The sequence below is a fragment of the Cinclus cinclus genome, chromosome 5 (assembly GCF_963662255.1).
Source record: "Cinclus cinclus chromosome 5, bCinCin1.1, whole genome shotgun sequence".
Classification (NCBI taxonomy): Eukaryota; Metazoa; Chordata; class Aves; order Passeriformes; family Cinclidae; genus Cinclus; species Cinclus cinclus.
Genome location: NC_085050.1, coordinates 69,520,033 through 69,539,163, shown reverse-complemented (window position 1 = coordinate 69,539,163; position 19,131 = coordinate 69,520,033). Strand labels below are relative to the sequence as shown.

The 19,131-nt window shown below is 40.2% G+C and overlaps 1 protein-coding gene across 1 annotated transcript in view; it reads left to right on the top strand.

Moving 5' to 3' along the window:
- Nucleotides 1-19,131, top strand: part of AFG2A (AFG2 AAA ATPase homolog A) — a 160,406-nt gene that overhangs the window by 39,962 nt on the left and 101,313 nt on the right. Inside the window, 1 exon segment of the mRNA XM_062493990.1 lies at nucleotides 7,714-7,840. Coding sequence (XP_062349974.1) covers nucleotides 7,714-7,840 — 127 coding nt within the window.

The following is a 19,131-nucleotide window of genomic DNA, read 5'->3' as shown; positions in this document are numbered from 1 at the left end:
TTTTCATTTATGTTGAGATGGTAGAGTAGGTTTAGAGAGAACTGAAAATAAAAAATTAGTGGCTCAGTGGCCTGACTATAGAGAAAAAGGGAGGCATTCACCATGACTGTTTCTGAAGAACAGATGATAAGCCTGCAGAAGAAAAGACAGTAGCAAGTTAGAGTGTCATAGTGAGGTTTGAAGAGGAGAAATGATGAAGAAAGGAGAAACTTCTGCAGCCATGCACCTGAAGAGCTGAACCATGAGATGCACAGAGCCTTTTCCTCTGTGCTTCAAGTTAGCATTTGCTTGCACAAGCAGATTATGACTTTTTCTTTTCTTTCCCCATACTTTTGAAAGATGCTGTTATGACTTTTTGTAGGACAGATGGTACTGAAGAAGGACTGGTCCAAATACAGCAGAGTGTGAGCAGGAAAGTTTGCCTTGAAGTAATCCCATGCCTGCACAGAGCTTGGGAGGCTTTACAAATTGCACAGCTGCCGAGAGTTATGGGTATTTGTTACCCTCAGTATCCTGACCATGTAAAACCTAATTCTTCTGGCCATTAGGGGTTGCCAAGAGGGAAATGGCTTGGTAATTAGACTTGAAAGTGATGAATGAACGTGGGTCTGTGTAAATGCAATGCAGACAGTCTGCTGAACTTGAGAAATCTCTGTGCTTTGGAAATGGGACGTTGTTTATATAAGTAGGATTTTTAGGATTTTTTCGGCAAGAGACATCCTTTTCTTGTTTTTCAGAAGCAAAGCATTTCCCCTTTAACTGCAAGTCTCTATAACATAGGATGGGAAATGCTGTAGACTGCTGTAAAAGACACTGATAAATTCTATTTTCCAAGGGCAAGGAAAAAAATAAGATACAAGGGACAAAATTAGTACCTTGCATTTGACTTGTGGAGGCCAGAAGTTGGTAAATGAATGTTGCTAACCTTTTTCAGTGTGACAAAGAGAAGGGACTTGGGTACCAATCCCCTGAAACCACAGCATGATGATGCTTTTTTTTTGGTGGGGGGGGAAATATGTTATCCTCTATGCTGGGGAAAGGATAGAGAGGTTCGTAAGCCATAATTTAAAATAGTCAGAACCACTGAAAGACACCCTGTTTACACTTTAGGTATTAAAATCTTGCAGTCTCAATTTTTGAGGCTCTTGGGCTTTTAGGAGAACCTGTGAGCCAACAGCAGCTTCTCTTCTGTAATGTGCCACCTCTGCCTTGAAGAGGGGTAGTGATAAATCTCCTTTTAAGCCAAGATGTCTTTCTGGGATATTTTAGCTTATATTTATTTATCCTCTACACTTGAACTTGTCATTGTATTTTAGTGCCTGTGCAAATTGCCTGTCATTGAAGGAGGTCAGTGTGTTGCATCCAGTAATGAAACTCATGGGCTGGATTCTGTGGGGATACAGCAAAAGAGAGAGATTCTTGACAGAAATCCACCTTGCACAGGGTAAATTAGCAGTGAAGCTGGAGGAACTATTGTCTCCCTAATATTTCTCATGCAGAGACAGGAGAATGTGAACAAAGTATACCTGGAAGAAATGGAGTTTCCCCCTGCCATGAGTGTTGTGAGGGACCAAATTCTTTTTCAGCTCAGACAAAGAACTTTCTGTTTCTGATGTCCCTGAAATGGGGGATTCCCTGCAATATCTGAGCTGTGTTAGCACATGATGAAGCATTGAGGCATTCAAAACTTCTGTGACTGCTGTATGAATTCTTAAAAGTTTTGAAGTTTTGTATCCAAACAAATATTGTCTGGGGAAAAAAGCTGCATGCCTAGTGCCAGCTTTTTATTTTTGGCCTAGCAAGGAGTGGTGAAAGAGGAAAGATTTGAAACAATTTTATTGTATAGTAAAGCTTTGTAATTGGTTTTGGAAGAGCAGTTTTAACAAATAGTGTTATCCATAGTTCGTGTGTGTATACAATAAATGTCTGCAGTCCCTTTAATATTAAACTACACTTGTTAGTGCTTTTGGCTATCAAGAATCCTTTATCACAACGTGGTTTTGAATCTGTGTTTCTTCCTTTTTGTGTACAAACCCCAATAATTTGTAGCTTCCTAGCCTGCATTATAGTTTGGGTATTTGAGACTTTGACTGACATCAGTGAAAGTAGGACTGGATCCATAAACCCTTTTCTTGAAGTCATCATTTAAATGATATGCAGGAGGAACATAATTGTAACTAAGGTTTATAAACATTGAACATACTATACCTAAACATTGTTGAAATGAAATGAAATCCACTCTAGTTAGTTACTTCTAGGTCTAAAATACTTACAACTTAAACTGTGCTTGTTTGCCTAGTAGACATGATTGATTACAGGTTTAAACTTGATTAACTTCCAGGAATGCCCAGAGGAGAAATGCTGAGAAAAACAGAATGAAAGGAAGGGGGAAATTTACTGTGCATCAGGTGTGTGCTTGGTTTGGGATTTTTTTTATGTTATTTCACTGCTTGTTTTTAAGGCAACATCAGTGTTAGCAGAATAGGAGAACTCATGATGTTAGCATCCTTCCTGTGCCAGCCAGACAGTGCCAGGGCCAGCTGGAAGTGTGGGCTAATGCCAGTCTTTCATGGCTATGCATCTGGAATGAGCTGCAAGCAGATGGAAATGGGTGATGGATCACCAACCACCTAGGCACTCAAGCATTTGGAGATGTGCTTGGGGAAAGCCCTCTGGAAGAAAGCCTGTTGATTCCAAACCTGTCTCAAACTGGCTCCTTTCCTCCTTTTCTCTCCTTTCATTGTGTTTCATTTTTCTGGGCCTACTTCATTAACTTTTGGAAGCTGCAGTAATGAGAAATTTAGGTGAGTGGAAGAGGCTGCTTAGACAACCATGAAGGATAATTAGTATGTGTCTGCAGCTGTCTGCAGGCCATTTGTTTCAAAGTCACCTGCTGACAGCTGAGCACCATTTCCTGTTTTCACAAAGCTCATCATCTGTTTAGGAAAGCTTGCTTGCAAGCTGGAGTCCACTCAAGAAGTACTTGGAGTTCTTTTATTTTTCTGTGCACTTCTAATACCTTGGAAACATAATTACATGAACGGCATTTAATTGGCGAATCGACAGTTGGCAAAACATCATTTTGGCATGGAGGTGACCATGAAGATAAATATTCCACCCAGAATGAATTTCCCAGACTTTGTCTAGGTTTCCTCTGGATATTTTCCTTCTGTGGTACTTGAATTTTGTGCTTGAGAGAGCAGGGAAGATGTGAAACAGTGGGTAGTAGTTGATACAGGTGTGTACACAATTCGACAGCATCTAATTGTGGGGTGCTGATGGAGGGAAGGGTTTAGATCATCCTCTTGCAGGGTTTTCCTGATCAAACAGATTCCCTGCCATGGGGAATGTTTCTTGTCTGAACACTGAAAGGGCTTGTGTACTAGTGTGTTTTGGGGTTTCGTTATTTTTTTTTCAATGAATAGTGAAGCTTTAGATGATAATATTAAAGATATGCATGCTGTATCATGTTTTTAGGCTTTTTAACAATATCCAAGCCTGTAGTATCTGTAGTGATCTGAATAATGGTCACTGAAGTTGTACCATTCATATGATGTAACATTCACAGAAGTAAATTTGGCTCAGTGTTTTAATATTGGACAAGCCAGCTTTTCCTGACTGGTATCGCAGTGTCCATTCTGCTGGACAAAATGACCCAGTGATGGAATTATTGCACAAAATTTGATATCTGAAACCATCCTGCAGTTATTTTCTTTCTGCTAATGCTATTGGAGTAGATAATTTTTTTGTTTTTCAAATGCTGAGGAGAACCTTAACCTGCCAAAGCCATAATTCACCCGAGTTCATGAGGGAGAGCAATAAAGGAGTGTGTGACAGTTAATTACGACTGCAGCAGCCGGATGGAAAAGCCAGGTTTGGCAGGTGCTCCTTGCTGACAGGTTCCCCCTGCAAAGCCCTGACACAAGTGTCAGACTCAATAAAAATCCTTCAGGCTGTGCGAGTGAGGCGGCTCTCGCGCGGGAGTCTGCTGGCAGGGCGCTTCTGTATTTCAGGAACCTTTTCACCTCTGTCGTTCACAGAGACGTGGAGAGTCCTGCCAAGATGTTCTATTTCAACCTGATCATTTTTTTTTTTTTTTGATACTGAGCATTTTGTCATCTCAATGAGTTTTACGTTTGTTTTGATATGAAATAATTTCCAGAGGTTTCAGTGAAAAGGTTATTTGAGATGATACCACATCCACAAGTATTTTTAAAACGTATACATTTTGATTATGATTACAATTCTTTTGTTGGGTGGGGGGGGGAAGTAATAAAGCCAGCTTTTATCCATATGTAAATCTTGTCTGATGGGATGTTTTGGAAGAGAAAGTGGGCTGGACTCCCTTGTCACAAAACCTGCATTGTAGATTTCAGGTATGTGGAGATTAATCCATCTGCAGTAATTTATCCTGGCTACTTCTGAAGTCTGCCTCTGACCTCACAGCTCTGCCTGAGGTGGGGTCATCTGTGCAGGGGAGGGGTCCTCCCAGACTTCCTTCTGCTTCTGCAGCCTCACAGTGATGTTAACAGCTCTCAAAAGGTTATTGTGTGAAAATTTCCTGCATTTCCACATCTACAGTTTAGCAGTGTAATTAAATTAAGGTCCTGATTCTGAAGCCAAGGTGTTCCAACAGGCTTCAGTGCCATTGAAGTCAGTGGTAGGATGGAGAGTCTCTGGTTCTCCTTTATGAGATTTAAGGTGGAGCCTTAAATACATTTTTCCATATTGGAATAGTCAGAAAATGACATCTGGTGTTGGAAAGCCAATGAAATGAGTATTTTTTCAGAAGGGCTCTAGATGGTCAGATGATGCACATGTACCTTTACTTTAGCTTGCAGTGGTGATGCTTACCAAATTTCGTCGTGGGGTGAAACCACAGTGACTGCATTCTCAGACTGTTCTCAGTTTTCGAATATTAAAAATCTGTTAGAAAAGGGTGGGGGGGGACAAAAGGAAATTAAATAAGTAAAAATATACAAAACAAGAAGTTGCTGTCAAAAATATGCGTATAGCAGGAAGGGTAACAGATTTAAATGTGATTTCATACATCTGGTTATGTCTGGAAACAAAATCTTCTTGGCTTGAAAATCTGTATAAGCTAGTGAACTGTATGTACTCCTTGGTGCAGTGATAGGATCGGGCTGTGGTTTATATCCCCTGGAAGAAGTATGAGAGTATGAGAGTGGTTTAAGGTGTCCAGGGGGAAATTTCAGTGCCCACTGATACATTATTCCAGCTGGCTTGAATGGTCATTGGATGAGGCCAGAGGAGATAGAAATAAAAGCTGTGGAGTGTCCTCTCCTGCTATATTGATTTTGGAGTCAGTGCTCCTCATCTCAGGTCCATCAGAGAAAGGCAGAATTAATTCAGGTTAATTGTGACGCTTTGGTAAACAGTAAAAGACATGGTTTATTCTGCCAAAATGTGTGTTGGGAATGCCTTTAGCCAAAATAAAATGCCAAGAGCAGGTTTGTCTTTCATATTCACTGTGGATAGTCTTACCTGACAGGTTTCAGGAGTTTTCTCTGGTGGTAAAGCTGAGTGCCTGTGCAGGAGTGCACATGTGCTTTGTCTGAGACTGGTGGGACACTTGCAGGATTAGCTGGAATATCACATAGAGGAGGATTTCTGTCTCTAACTGCTGTAATGACCTTCTCTACCTTTAAAAACTTCACTGAGGATTGTAAATAAAGCGGGTTTGGCAAAAAAAATAAAACAACACATAGCCTAATGTATTTCATTAGGGCAGCACCAGAGGTTGCCTGAAATTCTCAGGCAGGCTTCTCTTAGTTCACACGTTTTTTATTGCGAAGGTGTTTCTGGCTGGGGCGGAGCGCACAGCCGTGCACACACATGGCCCTGAGTGGGCTGTGTGGGGGGCTTAGCTCCGGCTGCCTGGATTTGCAGGCAGCGTGTTGACAGGAAATGAGTTTGTACCAGGACGTGCCTTTGGAGGACCATTTCCAGGCGGTTGTGAGGATGACATCAACACGTGGAGGTCAGGTGGAGGCGGGGGGGGGGTGTGTGGGCCAAGGCAGCCCCTCGGCTGCCAGTTGGTTTTGGCAGTGCCTCTGTGGGACTGGAGGGTTAATCACGGTTTGTTTCTCTGGCTGCTGTTTGCGTCAAAACTCCGAGCAGCCTTAATGAACGTTGCCTGTGTTAATTTGGAAGCCTCGCTGGGAAACCATGGGAAAATGGAAAATTGCATCCTTGCGCTCTCGGAGCTCACCGTGACTCTGAGGCAGCTCCCAGCAGCTGGGGAAGAGATCTCTCCCTGTGCCTGCCTGGTATTTTTATAGGGTGTCCTGTTAAGATAAAAGCTAATTTCTTGTAGGCTGTGCAAAAACGGTGCAACTTAGTGAACTATGTAAATGAAAGCCCTGACATTAGAAATCCATGGTGTCATAGGACCCGGGCGCTTCTTCACTTGATGCTGGCTTTGCTACAGATATTTTTTGCATGCATGGACTTAGAATTGTTTATTTCACTTTTAAGAGATAGTAATAAAGCCTCTAATAATGTCCTAAAAACCCTGCTATTGTTTGAGCTGTATTTTACCATCAGTGATTGCCTAACTGCAGTTTTCTGATGATGCCCTAATTGCATAGAAGTCTTTGCAATGTGCATTCCTCTGTGGGGATTTTCCTTAGAATAAACACTTCTTTAATATGTTGTAGGTTTTGTTTTTGTTTTGCAGTCTGAAGCTTTTAGGAAAAATGTTTATACTGGGGAAAGATGTAGTATCTGTTCTAGTCACCTCTCTCTACAGCTAAATTTTTTATTTTTTTTTTTTTTGGGGGGGGAAACAAAGAAAAATTTAGCATCTCCTCCAAAGTCTTCTAGCTTCAGGTCCTCTCATATAATGTTAACATTTTTGTCCCAGTTTTACAGTTACTTTTTCCTTCCTTAGCATTTTCTTTTGCTCAATCTGTTGGGTATAAAGTGGAGTAAAATTGAAACTCATACAAGATGGGAGGCCTGAATCCCTGCTGAGACTAGCTAATGTTACAAAGTTGCTTTTAATTTCCTTTAAGCTGTGTGTCTTTCCAAAAGCATTTGCTATCCATGTCCAACACCTGAAGTGTTTTATCACACTCAGCTGTCTATAAGTCATTGGGACTCTGACCCATGGGTATGTTAGAAATGCTCAAATATGGCTTGGGAATTTCCAGTGTGGCTGCAGAAACCCCAAAAGCTGACAACCAGGTAACCCAAGTCCCTTCTCTAATATTTCTTAGCAACCAAAATATTTTACTCTCTTAGCCAACATTTATTATAGCTCCTTAAAGATGTTTTCCAGGCTGGGTGTGATAAGTTCACGGTTTTGCTCTGGAAAATTGCAGAACCAGTTGTAGGATAGTAAAGTTAGGGGGAATTTATTTGGAGCTAGATGGAGCCATTACTGTTGCTTTGGCTCTGGGACATCACTGTGGTGGCAGGCAGGCTGGTAGTGGGTGGCAGTACTGCAGGAATATATGTGTATAATAACAGTACAACTGTATTTGTGCACTCTCTGATGGAAATAATTGGGGAACTTGCATTTCAGTATACGGTTGAAGGTGAAAATATGAATATTATGAAGAATTAAGGCAAAAAGGTGCATCCCTGTAGATAGGAAAGAATAGGGTATATTTTCCTTTGTCCTATTTCTAAGAAGGGAAAGATAATGCTGTGATTTTTTTTTTGATTTTTTTTTTTTCTGTAAATCAGCTCCTCAGGTGCTGGGAATGTAGCAGACCGTGTCTTGGCTCAGTTGCTGACGGAAATGGATGGGATAGAACAGCTGAAGGACGTGACAATTTTGGCAGCTACGAACAGACCGGACATGATAGACAAGGTACAAATAGATGCACTGTCTCTATATCCTGTTCCTCTTGGAAAGACCAGATTTTGGTATAATTCTGTCCTCTTTTGCTCTCCAAACTGTTGTCTGTTCAATTTTATGAGGAGGAATTGAAGTTCGGAAATGAAGACAAGGAAGAGGAATGGTTCATGTCCCTCGCTCTCCGCCCCCCCGCCCCGGGTGGATTTTTTAACAGAAAAAAAAATAAGTGGTTTATGGTAGCCTTAAATATCTGTTTTTGAAGAAGTTTTCCTTAAGTCAAGCTCATTGAACTTGTGCAGCAACATTTCTGTCAAACTGCTGCTGTGGTTTTTGCTTCTGTTGTGTTTGTTTATGCTGGAGTTTGTTGGTTTCATTGGTTACTTCCTTTCCAGGATTAAGTGTCTCAGCAATTCAGTTTCCAACTGTAAACAGGGAAGTTTCTCCTCAAATCCCAGGGCAGCTCGACTGCTGTGACAAGAACATTTCAAGTTTGTAAAATCTGGAGGGTTGTAACACTTACTGCAGAAAACCTCCCAGCAGCTTTCTAGAAAATCCACTGTAATACCATTTACCACTGCTGTATCTTCTCACTGTTAAGTGCAGGAGATGGATCAGTCTGAAGTGATTTCCTTTAAGAAATTATTTGTAGTGTTGGTAAGGCTCTTTATTTCACAGCTTTTTCCCTTCGCAACATTAATGGATTTGATGACACATTAATGAGTTAAGTTTTCATTATCTTTTCAGGCTTTCTTATAAATTTCTTAAACAAGTCTCACATTCCAAGCTGTTTTTGGAATAGTCTTTTCTGTTTGTCTTGGAGCATTCAGGCATAAAACACATATGAAATGTGTATGTTTAAGGTATGGTTTGTATGCACTTGAAGTCTTGAGGAAAAGACTTGCATTTTGGCTCCAGAACACAGCCTCTTCCCTTTTGAACTGAAGGAAGCCACACAGCTGATGGAGACCTGACAAAGGCTTCCTCAGAGCTTACTTGTGCATTTATCTGTGAGTATGCCATGGCAAAGCAGAGCTGGCAAAGAGTTTTCAGTAAAAGATAATAAAACTCATCAGTGAAAAGTGTGCTTGTGCAAGATTGAAACTTTCAAGATTTCACTTTTGTCAAATTGATTTGGGGGTTTTTTTGGTGACTGTTCTTTGGAGTAAGGCTAAGCTGACTTTGAAAACATTCTGATTGTTGAACAGCAGGGAAATTTCCTTTGGAGTCAGTTCAACCTTCTACTATGTTGTCTCCATCATCACCTGGGAATTGAGTTCTCTGTCATTCTTCCTTTTGCTGGATTCTTCCTGGGCACACAGTGAATGCTGCTTTCTCATATTTTAGGTTTTATTTGGAAAACTGGCAATACTGGAATAGAACTACCATGAGTTAAGTGAGTCACCCTGCAATACAGAGGACTTTAGGATAGAGCCTAAGTTACTATGTACTGTACCCACTTCACTCCAGATGCAAATCCAGATCTCTTAGCCTGGGAATGAAAGTTTTCATTTTGATATGATGCATTAAAATGTCATGCCTTCTGTGCATATGAATTTTATGGGAGTGGTGAACTTTTAAGAATGAACAACACAGGTTTGTTACCCAGACCAGAGAGGCTGTACCAGGCCACTGTCTTCTCCTGAGTCCATGCAATATTTGCAGAGCTTGAGTTGTACTTTTTCCCTTCCCTGGAAGAAAGAAGATGACATGAAAAAGCATTTGTACTTCACTAATGGGAAAGTGGGGGCTTTTAGTTTACTCTGTAATTGGTGATCCCTTTGAGAAGGTAAGAATTTGTTAAATTAGAATTTTATATGGAAATAGTTGTGTATGACAGTAAGTGAGTGTCCTGTTTTCATAGGTATGTGTGGTGATTACACAGTAATCTTTTAAAGTATGATTTTTACATATGGTATAAAAGTGCAATGCAGTTTCTGTTCTCTCCTTCCAAGAACTGGGAAAACGTCTGGAATAGTTTTTTGTGATTATTCTTCAGCTTTTTTAAAAAAGAAATGTCTGAGGAATGTGTGTTTTCTAAGCTTTATATGCCTGCAAAATTGGTAACAATCCATCCAGCATTTTAATTTATGTGGCTCCTGCTTACCTGACAATGATGTGATGATTAATCTCTTGTAATTTGCAAACAGCACGTGGGGATATCAAATGTAAGGGTATTCCCCAGAGCCTAGTGCTGGCTTCATTATCCCTGCAAACACTACAGTGCGTTGCTTTCTGAGAGTGAGTAGATTTGAGTCAGACTTGATACAAAGTTATGTGTAATGGGAAACTTGTTTGGACTTGTCACTGATGCCTATTAATAACATATTTCTCCAAGATGTCATGATTGTATTGAAATATTATTCCATCTTCAAGGTTGTGTCTCGTGTTTGTGTCTCAGCTACTTTGCATCTCATTCATGTGATGCTGGAGAGACTTTGGAATAGTTTCTATTTTCTGTAAGAATACAAACCCAGCACGTACTGTTTTCAGCCATGTATGGTACAGAAAGTGATTTCTCTTGGAAGGGAAATATTCTGGAACAAGATGTTCTGAACATTCTTTGAAAGTGATACAGAAACAAAACACTCTGAGTTAGTAATAATAGTAAAATCTTGCCCTTTCTTCTTCATTCTATAAGCAGAATTGATGAGCAATAACTGGAAAAACTGCCTTTTTGGTTTTGGTGACTTACCCATTCAGGAGTGACTTCTCATGCCTAAAATATGTAGCAATAACTTTATGGAACTTCTTATGATTCAAAGCCTGTTTGTATTTTCCTATGCACCAGTTGTCCTAATGAGAGATCACTCATCCCCACATAAAATTTTTTGAACCCTGTATGAATTGCTCAGCTTGAAATGAAATGTTCTATCCAGACATACATGTGGACAGGTTTTCAGATGTGGTGCAACAGATTTCCATGGAAGAAAACCTAGACCAACTCATCAGGGTTTGTGTGCCCTGTTTTTCCTTTTCTCAGTGGAACCTGTTTTCCTGGTCTTGTAGTGCTGGGCTTACTTCAAGTGTGAGCAGGGTGAATTGGTATCATTACCCATGCAGATATCTCTTTTTGCCCCTCTTAAGCAGCGTTTCAAACTCCATTAACAAGGATACATTGAGAAAAAAGGGAGGCTGTCATATCCCCAGGGACCTCGGTGAATGTTTTAACCAGGAAGCACGGATGGTTTTCCCTCCTGCTGGGTCAAATTTGAATGTCAAACACTTTAGCTGTGATGTAAAACACGAGGCGCTGAGTGAAGGGATGGCCTGTGGTACAGGATGACATCCTGGTGCTCCTGACAGCTTCACTTCTCCTTATCTTGGGGTGCAGAAAAGATGTATCCTCAAATATGCCATTTGCATAAGAATGACAGGATGTGATAGGACAAATGAAGATTAATGGGAAGCTGTGCTGTCAGCATTGCCCATTGTCTCCAGATTGATGACGGTCTGGATTTTGTCTGCCTTCATGGGCTTCAGTGTCATTTCAACTAGAAGCTGTCCTGGTACCAGAATACTGAAGAGGTGAACCTTTACAAATGCTCTGTTAGCACAGGAGGGCAGTGTTCAGTTCCCCATTTCCAACCATCCTGCTTGTTGCTATAAAAACACGTATTTTGCATCTTGTGCTGGTGCAGGGGATTTTTCCTGCCTTCTTTTGCATGTTTATTTTGCTTTTAAAAAACTTCCTGCTCCCTAGTCCTTCTCCTTACTTTTTCCCTCTTCCATCACCTGCAAGTTTTTCTTCTCCTTTTGTTAGCTTTGTTGACTTCATTCTATTAACCACTGGCTTTTAATTCAGCTTATTTAGTTTAAGAGTCATGTGGATAACACTGAGTTTTCTGTTCTGGTTTCATGAGCAAAATAAAACAGAACTGCAGCTGATATTCTTCCTAGCAACTGCCAAGCATGTGCAAAGGGAATAAAAACTCCCTTCCCCCATGCTTCAGTTGGATTTGAAGGAGTCTTCTGGGCAGAGAAATCAAGCAGAGGTTTATCAAACTGATCTGCCCCTCAAAATGTTGATTACTATGTAGTTATGGGACAATCTTAATTTAAAGTGGCTTGTTTTGATGAAAATAAAAAAATGCACGATAGAACCATTTGGCAGAATCAGTAAAGAAATTATAATTTCTTGCCTGCAGCAAAAGTGAATAATCTTTCCTCTTTAAAACATCAAAGTTCAGTCTTTCTGAAGGCTCATGGAAGAAATTCAAATATTTAAGTTTGCAGTTTTACAAATTAAAAGGAATAGGAAAAAATCTTGCGCATTTATTTGCTATTGTCTGGAAATGTCTATGTGCTGTTACAAAGCAGGTGATCCAGTGGCACAATCTTACCTCAGTTCCATGTAATATATTCTCCTGTTTACATACTTGCCTATTTGTGATTTCTGTTTTGCCCAGATGCATCTCACTGAAGGTTATTCCTGTGTTACTGCTCTGACTTGGTAGGATTTCAGTTTTCCCAAATGTTCTATAGGACTGTAGAGTTAGAAGGCACATAATCCATCATGTGTCTTGCAGTGGTAGGGAATGAGCAGAGTAAGGAAAGGGGGAGAAGTCTCTTGCTGTCGTTTCTCAGCAGTGCAAATCTCATCCAGGTTTTGAGGACAGGGGACCCAGGGGACAGAGGACTGGGTGCTTTTTAGAAGGAAATGGTGCAGGAACATTTAACTTTCCCACCTCCTTATTCTTGTGGTGCAGTATTTCAGAGTAGGAATTGAAGTATGGGAATGCAATCACCACGTCTCTCCACACTGCTGGACCATTAATTACTACTTTTTTTTACTTAAAATGCTGAAATGCCTCTCTGCTTGTCAAAGGACACTCCTCATATTCTTGTGAAGCCCTGGGATTTGAAACAGAGAGTGAGATTTTGTGGGTCTCCTTTTCAGTCAGCCAGCACCTAGAGCACTTACATCATCTTGCCCAGGTGCAAGTATGGCTCTTTGAAATAACAGAAGATGTGGGATTTCTTTTGAAGACAAGATTGTTCTGGAGCATATAATAAATTTTCAGAAAATGAAGCTTTAGGGAAAAATTATATCAAACTACATGACATTGAGAAGAGGATCTGATACTCTAAAATACTTCCACAATTTTGGCACCATCACATCTTCCATCAATTTGTTTTCTCTGGTATGTGTTTGAGTTTTTCCTCTTAATTTTCTTAAACCTGCAACCCTGCCTGGGCAAAGAGGTGTTCTGGAAAGTTTCTGAGGTTCAACTTACGCCTTTATTAATATCACATCTTTACACTTCAGCATGAATAGAAACTTGTTACATTTATTTAGAAAAAAAACCAGCAAAAGAGTAAAATGAAATTATTGTACAGTTTTCACATGTTCTTTTCACCTGCGAACTGAAATGACTGAATGGACACAGCTGATGAGCAGTGCTGTTTTTACTGGTTGAGATTTTCAGGGGGCTGAGACCTCCAGGCTTTGAGGCTGGATTACATAGTGAATCCATGATCCTTACAGATCCTTAGGGATGCTCTAAGAACACTCTTAGTATGCAGAGGTAGTTTTGGGTTCATATATATATATACACACACACACACACATATATATATACACATACATATATATATATATATATATATATTTGTATCTCTTTAAGTCAAGAACTAGGTTTTAAGATTCACCTGAATCTCCCTGTCTCCCTCCCCTGCCTCCTTCCTCACAGATGAAAACTTTTTCTCATGAGCACAGCAAATAAAATATTTCCAGGTGTGCAAAAGTGATTTTTGTTTCCAACTATTCGATTGTCAGAGTGTGGAGGGCTGAGTAGTAAATCAGCCTTAAGGCTGCTATGGTTTTAAAAAACAAAATCTTAGTGGTGACAGCTGAAGAGCACGGTGACTTTTTCACTCAAGATTTATTACTTGCCTGAAAAGAAAGGTTGGAGGGAAAACTTGCTGGGCTGCATATTTTCTCCTTTAGCAGATATACTATAGGGCCAGGACCAGCTGGCTTTATTTTGTCTATGAAAACATCAATTTAAACAATATATGTAAAAATATAATAGTTTTACTTCAAATAGAACAGAAAAGTCAATATACTTTTCTCTTGCTGTTTATAGTGGAAAGCCTTCCTTGAGTCAGCTCAGTCATGTGTTTTAGCATCACTTAGACTTTTATAAACTTCCCTGCAGCACATGCCAGAAAATTGACTTCAAGGTATCAACGTGTATTTATTTCATTCCCGAGATGGAAACGTAAAGGCCACGGGCCAAAGCTGGTTCTTACTCAGACCTCCTGTCTGGAGGTCACAGAGTCCAGCTAAAGTACACAGGGTGCTACCAAGCCTCTGGACACAGTGGGAACTTGGAAAAACTCTGGGATTTTTGTTGTGTCAGTGCCATCCTGGTTCAGTGTATTTGTAACTTTGATACCAGGTGTGGTTTTGGAGGTTTGTAGTTGTTTTTTGTTTTGTTACTTTTGTGTGTGGGTGGGTGGGTGGGGGAGTTTAACAGTGGCATGGAAATGCTGTATTCCTAAGATAACTTGGGAACATCTGGGGTTAAAATGAATAATGCCTCCAAAAATGAGGGGCATGTAAGCAGAATACGTAGACTGGCTGTAAATTCCTCAGTGTTGGGTTAGGTCAAGTCTGTTCTTCATGTAGGTTTAATGACAAAGCAAAAAACTTCATCTAGAGAAGTACCACTAATTTTATCACTAAGTGTAATGTACAGCTAAGTACAGAGAAAGCAGAGAAGCAAAATGCAGCAAGGCATGCTCTGTAGTCAGCATGCTGGATGGCATGGGTCTTGGTTATATTTAATTAGCTTCATTAGGGTGGTGATAACAGTTAAAGGCAAGGCATTCCAAATAACCTTGGGTTTTAAATATTTATGGGAGTGTCCCTGGAAGGGATGTAAATGCAATACTGAGAGCTGCAGAAGCTTGAGGAAGGGCTGCAGTTATGGCACTTGGGCTGTAGCCACGGACACATTTGGAGCTTGCTTTACACTTGGTCTTCTGCCCAGCTTTCCTCTTTGTGCATGCAAAATGCACAGTGTTTGTCCAGCTTTTTGTGTATGCTATATTAAAATAGCATTATAGAGGATGTGGTGTTTGTTGAGCACTCATCGTTCATTCATCCTCTGTGTGTGCATCGTAATGCAGTCTCTGTTTACATTCATTAAAGATGTGTGCATTTTGCACAATTAATTAAATTGCATTCATTTAGAAAATTATTTTTGCAAGTCATTATGATTACCTCTACTTTAATTACCTTAATAGATTTCCTTGCTTTTGAAGGCTCTGATTAACACTGTTTAAAATCAGATGAACCATCATTAGTTTCTGAGGGGGAATTATCAGGTTACATGGTTTTGTCTCATACTGAGATCTTTGTGGTTATCAGCAGTGCAGGACCGTCTGGGTCTGCCACAGAAAACTTGTTTACTTGAAATAGGTGATAAATTGACAACATTAAGCTCCTTTGCTGTTTTTTGGTGGGGTCTACTGGGGACTTTTGCCTGTTTCCCAGGGTATTTTCTGAGAACAAAAGAGTGCTTTTGCTCCAGTGTCCAGACTCTTGGTTTTCAATGTGCTTTCTTTTTATAGCAGGCTTTTTGTTCTGGTGGCTTCTTTCTCCTTCTGCTTTACTGTATTCAAACAAATCCAATAAGGGGAGAAGTTGGTTCCCTGCTGTCATTTTGGGGGCCAAAATCCAGCATGGGCTGCGGACTCCTTGAGCGCTGGTAGGATCAGTCTTTGAGCGGGCAAAATTTGGAAAATGTTGTCTCCAAAATGTTAAGAAGCCTCCCAAAGCCTTTTCAAATTGAGATGTTTAAAGTCCTCTGTAATGTGGTCAGGTCTCAAGACTTCTCTCCAAAGGTTAGAGTGAAAGAGTTTTATTTTTATTAATTTTTAAGAACTGTAAATAAACCGACATTTTTCCTGGTCTCCTTCTCATGCAACAGCTGAAATGTTTTGACTGGAGCATTACAAAACAAATCAGTCTAAGGCAGCCAGCCAGCTTGGAAAGGACAAGAAGGTCAAAGCTTGGAATAGCATAAGCTACTAAATGGATTATTTTATAATATAAAATGTTGAGTGACTTCTATATTAACTGTTGATAGTTATCTCTCCCCTAATAGGGTAAGGAGCTGTTCCAGTGAAAAGGGAGGTCGTGGTGAAATGGAAGGCCCAGCTTTGTGCAGGTCACTGGTTCAGTGTCAGTCAGAACCAAGGGCAGCTTCAGAGGATGAGGTGGCCAGTACACAGTGCCACTGGTTGCACATGTAGGGATTGTGACCTTCTCACTTCTCATTTTAGTTTTAGGAGACCTTTGAACCTCAGAGCTTTATAATGAGTAAGCTGAAATACAGTCAAGCTCTTCACATCAGTAGAGGACTCTAAAGGACAGCTGAATTTAGGGATTAGGTGCTATGCACTTGTTCTCAGTAAGGATTTTAGTAATCTTTTATTTAATGTTCTTTATGGCTATTAGATGCCATCATTAGGCCTTTCAGTGGGTTAGAACCATTTATTTGTGAAATTTCTATGGGGAGAAGGAAAAATAGGAGATCATGGGCAGAATTTCCAATAGCTGACTTCGAAAATTTTTATTGCATTACAGGGAATCCAACTTTAAATTCTGTTTACTCCATCAGTGATGAAAGCTGGATGTCTTGCACATGTGGTGTGCACATGCTTTTAGGGATAAATGGAAATACTGAAAGACAGTAGGCTGGTTCAGGAAAGATGGGTTGTCTCTATAAGATCTTAGTTAAATTCTTAAAATGAAGCTGAATGTGGTACTGTAATAGTGTAGCACAGGAGGAAAGGGAGCAATCTGGAGGTGACTGGTCAATAATGTGTCATTTCATATGGTATGTGGAAGGATTGATGTGCACTGAAGTGCAAAGCCAGGGCTCACCATGTCCCTGTGAGATGTTAGCATCTCCTGTGAACAGTGTAAACTTGGTAGATGACTGCTAGATCACCGGATACCTCAGGGTTGGATTGGATATGCATAATAACAAAATTTTGGGTGTGTTTTAGGCTGTGTATGATTCAATGTATAAGCAACTGTAAGAGTTGGCTCAGACTCAGGACAGTTTGTGATATTTTTTGGGATAACCTAGAAAAATATGTAAATGACAAGGTGATTGAGAGCAAAGGGTCTCAAAGTTAAATGGGTGTTTTGACTGAGTTGTACCAGGCAGTTCTGGAAGTCTGAAGTGACTGCTTCATTTGGGGGTTATAGATCACATATTCTTACTTCGTTGAGGAATTCAGTTAAAGAGGGTGTAGTCACTTCTTCCGTTGTTTTAAATATAATTGTATCCCCTCCATGGCAGATGAAGTTTTCTGCTACAGAGAAGCATAAACCAGGTATTTGTGCTTTGAACATACTTCACTACAATACTTTGATTGTTGACTACAGCATCTTCTTGAAGTACTGGTCCCAGTCAGGTGCTGGAAAAGATAATTTTTTTGGGGAGTGTTGATCGTGTGATATTGTTCCATGCAAAATGAAAGGAGAGTCAGCTATTCCTAAACAAACTCATTTTTGCCTTTGATCATCCTTGCTGCCCTCCTCTGAACCTCTTCCAGGTCTGTTACATCCTTTTGGACAGAAGGGGACCAAGGTGCACCATGGGTTTGTGTGGGTGCACAGTGATGTTTTCTGGGTTTGATCTTTACCCTTTTATTAGCAGTTTGGAATTTTTAACACCAGAATTGCTTTTTTGACTGCTGCCAAGAACTGAACCAGAGTTTTCATCACTTGTCTATTAAGACTAGAAGTGGTAATGATTGATCTCATGGCACATCCATTTATTTATGAAGAGAACACTGAACTTCCCATGTTCGGTGCTTTGCCTTTACTTACGTTGAACGTTGTCCAGTTGCTGTCTCCTGAGAGTCTTGGACAGTTCTTTACCATCCCTGTTGCTTTGAATAACTCTATCATTAGAAATTATGCCTCCTATATGACATAATTTCTCTGGTATTAAACCTCATAAAGGAGGTGTAAATTTAATACAGGAAAAATAGATGGAGTTGAAGGGGTCTGTGTTGTGTTGCAATAGAGAGGTAACAGGAAAGGTCTCTCCCCTGTTAGTGCATGCTGTTATGTACAGATCCTGACAAGCACAGTTGGACTCTTACTGAAAACAGACAAACAGGGGAATGAGAGATGAAGCATCACACAGTATAATGAGCTTGAGGGAATTTGTATTCCTTTGCACCATTGTTTATTGGTTCTGAAAAGGAAAGGTTGAAGAACGGGAAGCCTGGCACTGTTTTTGGTGCAAGTTTGGGTGTAAAATAAGCAAGTAGAACCTAAGCAAAAATTAAAAAAAAATCCTAAAGAGAATGATCGTTCTAAAAGAAGTTTGTCTCAGTGTGACAGAGTACCTTGATGTGTGGAGAGCCTAAGCCTGCCTATCTGTTTATAAAGAGGAAAACAGTGAACCAGGCAGTCATGGAGATTTACTAGGTGGTAGGAAAAAAGCAATCTGTAAGGAGGGCTGTGTCTTTACAGTAGGCAGCAATGCACAAGGGAAGTGCTGAGTGCTAGCCCAGTCTGGGGGAAAACATTCCTGAGAGTGGCACAGAAAATGGAGGGATCACAGCATTGGCTCTTGTAGACAAGAGTGAGTCTTCTTCAGACTGCAAAGAGCTTAGCTGTGCTGCAGAAGTTGTTTTTCTTAGCAGTGAATGCTTTCTGCAGAAGTCACCAAGCGAGGAGAGGCGGTGTTAGCCAGTTTGCGAGGCAAGTCTTATTCCATTACTTAACAGGGAGGCACGTGAGCTATGTAAGCAAGAACACACGCCAGGGTGTGTGTGTTCATCAGTCAGCATGTGGGGTGTGTGTAATTGGCAAACACACACCTTGGAACATGTTCCTGCACCTATAAAATGGCCATTTATTTTAGTTTTATTAAGGAATGTAAATATCTTCTGCTAGCTTACAAAATTCTCTTTTCTATATATATATAAAAATATATATGTATAAAATTGAAGCAGTGTTCTTTCATGCATTTAATGCTGAAGTGTGTTAAAGTCTTTAAATACCTGTTTTAGTGCTTTTAAATACTAGTTTGATCTGATAGCTGAGCTTTTCTGTTGTCTTCACACACTAACAATTCCATTTGAGTGGGTGTGAGGAAATGTAACTTGACTGCATCCTAGATTTCTCTATTGATTGCTATTCCTTGTGCTCCTCTGAGCTTCCCCACCTGTACTTAGAACTCAGGGGAGCTGCAGTGCAAACCTTATTCTTCACCCAGAAGGACTGGATTCAGAGGATATGACTCTTAAATGATGGTTTCCTTCTG